Source organism: Thunnus thynnus, chromosome 5 (genome assembly GCF_963924715.1).
Source record: "Thunnus thynnus chromosome 5, fThuThy2.1, whole genome shotgun sequence".
Classification (NCBI taxonomy): domain Eukaryota; kingdom Metazoa; phylum Chordata; class Actinopteri; order Scombriformes; family Scombridae; genus Thunnus; species Thunnus thynnus.
In genome coordinates, this window is record NC_089521.1 from 31836148 (window position 1) to 31842938 (window position 6791).

Below are 6791 nucleotides of genomic sequence, written 5' to 3' on the forward strand. Positions count from 1 at the left end.
TCATGTTTAAAGTGCACATTTTTTATAAATAAACTCTATTTATTTTCATTATTTCTCTTTCCTCACTTCTGCTCCAAAACAAATAAACACATTTCAAAGGTCTCAGTTCAGTTTTTTGGGGATAATAGTAATAATTACAACCAAACTGAGTGGTTTTATTTAGTATTTTAAAGGAATATAAAGGTGTGTTTCATTTTCTTTGTTGTTTCTCAGATTTCTGAGTGGAAGCATCACTGAGTTACCAGATTTCACCGGGACCAACAGACTGGAAACCCTGTAAGTCCCGTTTGATGAACAATTTATTAACAACAGTTTAACAACAATCTGAGTCCAAAATAAAAATTGTCTCTGAGAAACAAATCAATGAAGACTTAATTCACACACATATTATTGAATAATTATGAAATAAACTATTTTCAGGTTTTTACGCAGCCCCCCTTGGTCACATGGTAGAAAAAAAAAAGTGTTTAATTCTGTGTCCTCGGATTCACAATCCATGTACACAGATTACACGCCTCTTCTGTCCTTCAGCGAATGGACCTTCCTTTCATAAACTGTGGTGACAACATCCAACATCAACATCCAACAGCAGATTTAACAGCAGTGAAGTCAGTTTAATTGATTTAGTTTCATCTTGTTGGAGTTTCACAGCTTTTATGTGTACCAATAATATATAAACACAAAGCTAAATCTGCCATTAAATCTAGATAAAATTGAACTTACTGAGTGGACGTGATCACCGCAGTCCATGCAAGGCAGGTCCATTCGCTGAACAACAGAAGAGGGCGTGTAATCCGTTCACACAGATTTACCATGTGGTTTGTTTGTAGTTGTGACGAAGACGTAATCTGACAGACTGTTTTCTACGGAGCAGAGAAAGTGCCAAAATTAACACTACTAAGAGAAAGAAAAGGAGGAAATCCTGCCGATCTCTCATTTACCACATTTACCGTCTTAACAGTGACTAAATAAGTTGCTGGCTTCGACACAGACACAGTTTTCATTTTAAAATGTTTAACTTTATCTACATTTATGCCTAGTATCCACACTACTCTGGCGTTTTTAAATCCCTAAAAACGGAGACTTTTGAAAATGCTGCTGATCCCATTTTTAGTTTGAACTTAAACCGGGATTGCGTTTTAGTCCAAACAGGTGGAAACAGAGACTTTTATAAATAATGAGGCAGACACCCACGCACTGTAAACGAGATGCTGACAGCATCTTATTTCTGTCTGCCGATGTCAGAAGAGACAACACTCGTTGTGAGAAGCAGTGTTAGTTCCCCCTCCGCTTACCTTCAAACTGAGTCCAGTTCCTGCAGCCAAATACAGCAGCGTCCGCTCCACCGTCGAGATGCAAACGCCGGTCACTACAGCTACGTGGCACCATTTTCAGGATCACTTATACTCATTCTGACTTTTTGGTTGTAAAATTTCAAGAGTTACCTTTTAAATGAGACCAGGATTATGGCTGCAATCATTGAAGAGCAGTAACCTATGTACTGTGTGTATGTCATTTTCAGGCTTGTGCACATAAATATTGATGCCTGGTAAGAGGTTAACATGACTTTGTGTTCAGGTCCATCACAGGAAGCCACATCTCCTTCTTACCCAGCAGCATCTGTGAGGAGCTTCCCAACCTGCAGACGCTGTAAGACTTCACTTACATCTGCTCTCACTTCAATTTATACGTCTAAAGTCTTTGAAGCACTGAAACAAACTGTAACTTGATGTCTGTCTGCAGGGATTTGTCACATAACCTGATCCAGAGTCTGCCCAGCTTCAGCCGCTGTAGAAAGATGCAAAACATGTAAGAAGTCCTTTGATTCTTTGTCAGTTTTCTTTGTTTTTTCTTTTGTCTGCCCTGCAGTCTTGACTGAGTCAGTGATGTCATTTATCACTTTCAGAAACATGCATCATAACTCCGTACATGAGACGAATCCAGGAACCGTCCAGCAGATGAAGGAGTTCAGATCACAGTGAGTCACAGGAGCTTCCAACTCTGATGACCTTGTTTAATTTTTAATGTTTTGACTCTTAAAATGGTTAAAAAAGGAGATGTAAGAATGAACACCGATATTTATATTGTTGATCTGTTTACATGGACTGAAACATGATGAAAGAAAATATGAGAAATGATTATGAGTTACACAAAGAACAAAAAAAGTGCTGTGACTCTTAGTAATATATATATATATTTTTATCATAATGAGTTTTCTTGGATTGTTTTCTGTTTGCAGAGTTGCAGATCAGCTGTTTGATCTCCAGTCCTGCGTCTTTCTTCACTGCGTCAAGTTAACGAGCCTGCAGGAGAACAACAGTAAGACACACAGAACAACGGCTTTGTTCACATAACAGGCATTAAAGGACGGGTTCACAGTTTTTCAAGTGTGTCTTTAAACCAGCAGTCAGGTGTCCAAATGAACAGTGAAACATGTTTTTCTTGCTGTAATCATTCCTCCTGTTCATACTGGATATTAAAAGATCCTTCAAATGTGCTTTCAATGGAAGTGATGGAGGCCAAAATCCACAGTGTGTCCACACAGTCATTTAAAAGTTGATGTGAAGCTTATATGAGGCTTCATCAGTCTGAGTTAGTCATATCAAGTGGATATCTGACACATTTACAGTCTTTTTAGCATCAAATTCCCTCTTTGTGTTTCCTCGGACAGTGTTTCCCTGTTGAGCTGCAGGTGGAAGTATAGTAACAAAAAGAGGGACTTTGGCACTAAAAAGACTGTAACGTTGAAAGATATCTACTTGATTTGACTCATTTGGACGCTGAAGCTTCATATTAGCTTCAGATAAACTTTTAAATACATTTTTGCACAGAAGGAGGACTGTGGATTTTGTCCCCCATCACTTCCATTGTAAGGTCATTATGAAGGGATCTTCTAATGGTCAGTATGAACAGGAGGAATGATTACAGCAAGAAAAACATGTTTCACTGTTCATTTGGGCTGTTGTTTTAAGACACACTTGAAAAATTGTGAACTCGTCCTTTAAGCAGGATTTTTCATGCATACATACATACATTGCATCTGTGAAATTTGCATCTTGCTGTTCTGTTATATGTTTTCTTGTTTGTTTCCTTCTCTCAGTCCAACTGAAGAGTTTTTCTTCTTATTACAATTATTATTATTTTCTATTGTAGTTTATATTCTTGAACTTGTTTACACAGTTTCTGTGTGTGTGATTGGCTGCATAATGACATCACAGCCTCTCTGAGCTTCAGCTGAGCTTTGATTGATCTCAGCTCACCTGTCTCCACCTGCAGGTCCCCCCACATGTTGTCTGGACCTGCTGCACCTCAGCGTCTGCCTCCTCTTCATCCTCTCCGTCACTTTAAACCTCCTGGTCCTGGTCTCCGGCTTCCTGTCCTCCTCGGTGCTTGGACCTCCGTCCTCGCCGCGCCTCCTCGCTCTTCTCTTCTGGTTTCGTCTCCTGTCAGGTGTCTCGGGCACCTGCATCCTCATGGTGGACTGTCTCTGTGAATTCAACCTGCAGACTGATCCAGGACGTGGACTCGTGAGCTTCCTCTTCGCTCTCTCCTCTGAGGCCTGCGTCTTCCTCATGATGGTCGTGGTGTTTGAGAACCTCAGGTGTGTTCAGGTCACCTGTGCGGTCTGCTGCAGCTTCACTCTGGCTGTCGCTTCCTCACCTGCGCTACTGCTGCTGTTTAACACTTCCTGCTTCCTGTTTATGACCGTCACTCACCTGTCCCGCCGCCGCCGGGAAGAGGATGTGATGTTAAACCTGAGAGGAGTCCGTGACGAAGCCCTGATGTTGACCTTCCTCCTCCTAACAAACACCGTGCTCTCCTTATCTGCCTACCTGCTGCGCCTCCCCGCCCTCCTCAGTCCAGGTGTTTCCACATCTGCAGTGCTGCTCCTCATCTCAGCGCTTCCTTCCTGTCTGGACCCGCTGCTCTTCATCGTCTTCAGTCCTTGTTTCGCGCCAGAGTTTCAGTCTTTCCAAAGCAGCGTGACAGGTACGGTGGCCCGGAGAGGTCAACGCACTGCAACTCTGACAGCACATTTACAAAAAGACGCTGCAAATAAATAAAACACAAGCAAAAAGCATAAAGCATCTTCTTCTTCTCTTAACTTAAATCACGTCCCGGTGTGTTCATCATTTATAGTGTCCCCCCTGAAACTCATGTGACTCAGTTCAGTTTTGTTCTGTTTGGATTTGAAGCATTTTTGTATTTGCAGTTTGTTTCTTTATGCTGCGTTTATTACGGAAAACATCATGTTGTAATAAACTTTAGTTGTTAAAGATTTGAAGCTGCAGGTAAGGACAGATATATGGATATATGGTACAAAAAAAGCCTTTACTGAATATACAAATTCATTAAAACTACAATTACACACCCCAAAGCAAAAAGCCTCCACAGAGTTCAACATCTACAACACAAAGCACTGCAAGTCAATCAGGATAAACTTTGCACACACGCAGCAGCAAACGCACAGCAATCAATAAGGACCATCTCCAAACTCAGAACCATTTCTCTGTACTCACTGAAAATCTGAGTTTAAGGGGCGGGGCTACATGCATGATTTGTGACATCACAACTAGTTTCAATCCTGGTCCAGTATTCAACTTACACAAGTGTGATGTGAAAACCTGAGAACAGACTTTACAGTGAAGGAGGAGACATCTTATATCCAGCAGTTAAACTTTAGAAATGAACAATATTTGCATATTCAGAGATGAGAAGAGGAGGAGATGTCATTTTAAGGATTTTAAGGTGTGGAAAAATCATATAAAGCCCCGTTCACACATGTAGTCCATCCCTGAAATGTTCAGGAACATTTCCTGCATGTGTGAATGGGAGCAGGGATCAATATTCAGGGAAATCTGTGCCGCCAATTTCCCACCTCAAGACCAAATAACATTTCAGGGAAAATGCCAGTACCAATCATAAGACTCCCCTGATGACATATTTGAATCTGCGGCTCGTTTACGGTTGCCTTGCCGACGCTTTTGCGGGTGGTTTGATAACTAACAAGCGATACAAGTTCTTTTGTTTGCAAACAAGCTCCTTTTTTTAATCAAGAATGGCTGGAAACTGTTCAGATCCAAGAATAAGAGAGTCAGTCCTCACAGAGCAGTTGGCATCCATAAGTGTTGCGTTACCGCCATCTGCTGGACTGTCCTTCACCCCGTCCATTCCTGCATTGTCACGGCATGTGTGAAAAGGTGCCTGAAAGATTACCCCATTAATTTAACAGGAACTGTGTGTCAAAGAGGCTTAAGACACAAATTGTTATTCAAAGTGTTTTATATTCATGTTAAAACATGTCTGGAGGAGATCTTTAAAAGCATCCAGAAGGAAGAACGCCACATCAGCGTCTAGTTTCAACCCTTTGGCCTCTTTTAATGCTCTCCATCTCCCAAACATCAAACCTGTGTTCATCCTCGTTTCAGCTCTTTCTCTGTCCCGCTCTCTTTGTGCAAAGGAACGCCGTCTTTTCAGTGTTACTGGCTGCAGGATCATCCATCGCTGGCTGAGTAGTCTGTCTGGCTGCTGTTTGAATCACACCACTTTATAACCTCCACTAGATGTACTTTGACCACACAGGACCAGATTAACAACATCAGGGCTGCAGGCAGCACAGTACGACTGAGAGTGATAGTAGTGCTCAGTGACACCACCTCATATCAGATAATCATTTGATCAATCATTACTAAACGTGTAAAATCTTGATCAATGCACCTTTAAAGTGATCTTGTCAAGTTTATTTGAAAAACAGAGGAGATCCTGTATCTGTATGTTTGGTTGCATGTTTTCTAAGAGTGTAAATATTGTTGCAGAGGTTTCGTTCTGTGTTAAAAGGCTCCGACTGATTATTATTATTTTGTAATTTTGGTTTATTCTGTACACACGGATGTGGAAAAGCTGCACACTCATAGCTTTTAATCAAATAAAGATCAACGTTTTTAGCAAACTGCCTTCATGCAGCAGCTCACTTTCCTTCAGGTTCATGGTTTTGTTGACATGCTGCTACTCCTGAAGTCTGAATCAAGGCTGTGAGGACAGACGGAGTCTCATGTTGTGCAGGTTGTGAAGCTGCTCCATGCAAATTTATATCACTTTCCACTACAGCTTTAGTTTCTAGTTAAATACAGATTTAAATATCTTTAGTAAACATTATTTCCATCATTATAGTCGACATTAATGCCATGATGTAGCCTAACACTCATTAAAGGGTCATTCTGCATATTATTTCTGATACTTTGAGTACATTTTTGTGTTTTTTTACTGTAAAATTCAATGACAAAGGTGTTTCTGATGGCTTTAAATACTTTGTGCATCTTGAACTGGCTTCATGTACTGATACACACGGTGTTACATAATCCCTGTGTTTTAATAAATACTTTATTTTCATGATGGAGTGGATTCTTTCAGTTGACTCCTCGCATCTTCATCATCTCTTTTCTTTTCCCTGTTTATTGATATTTTAAATATAACTAAATAAATAAAGAACACAATTCTTCACAAACATTTTTTAACAAATATACATAAAAAGGAGAAAAAGACGAGAAAGACACAAAAAATTAGGAACCTATAAGAAAAACAAGGAAATTCTCTCATATTTAATCTCCTGGTTAACGTCATCTCACAGGACATTTTTTTTGTTAACAAATTCATCTATTCAATGAAAAGTGGGAGCTTTAAGTTTTTTCAACCAGCTCAGGATGAGCCTCAGTGTTGTGATTATACCCAGATGTAACACTCGAAACTGTCTCTTATTAATTCCTTTAAATTCTGTTTTATGGTTTAAGAGA

General features: G+C 40.2%; 1 protein-coding gene across 2 annotated transcripts in view; it reads left to right on the forward strand.

Annotated features, from left to right (window-relative positions):
* Window positions 1–6359, forward strand: part of LOC137183583 (leucine-rich repeat-containing G-protein coupled receptor 5-like) — a 35172-nt gene extending 28813 nt beyond the window's left edge. For both annotated transcript variants that reach the window (XM_067590741.1, XM_067590743.1), the window contains 6 exons: window positions 214–276; window positions 1579–1650; window positions 1744–1809; window positions 1907–1978; window positions 2240–2319; window positions 3277–6359. In XM_067590741.1, the coding sequence (XP_067446842.1) occupies window positions 214–276; window positions 1579–1650; window positions 1744–1809; window positions 1907–1978; window positions 2240–2319; window positions 3277–4064 (1141 nt within the window). In that variant the 3' untranslated portion in view covers window positions 4065–6359. The remainder of the gene's footprint in view (window positions 1–213; window positions 277–1578; window positions 1651–1743; window positions 1810–1906; window positions 1979–2239; window positions 2320–3276) is intronic.
* The last annotated feature ends 432 nt before the right edge of the window (window positions 6360–6791 follow it).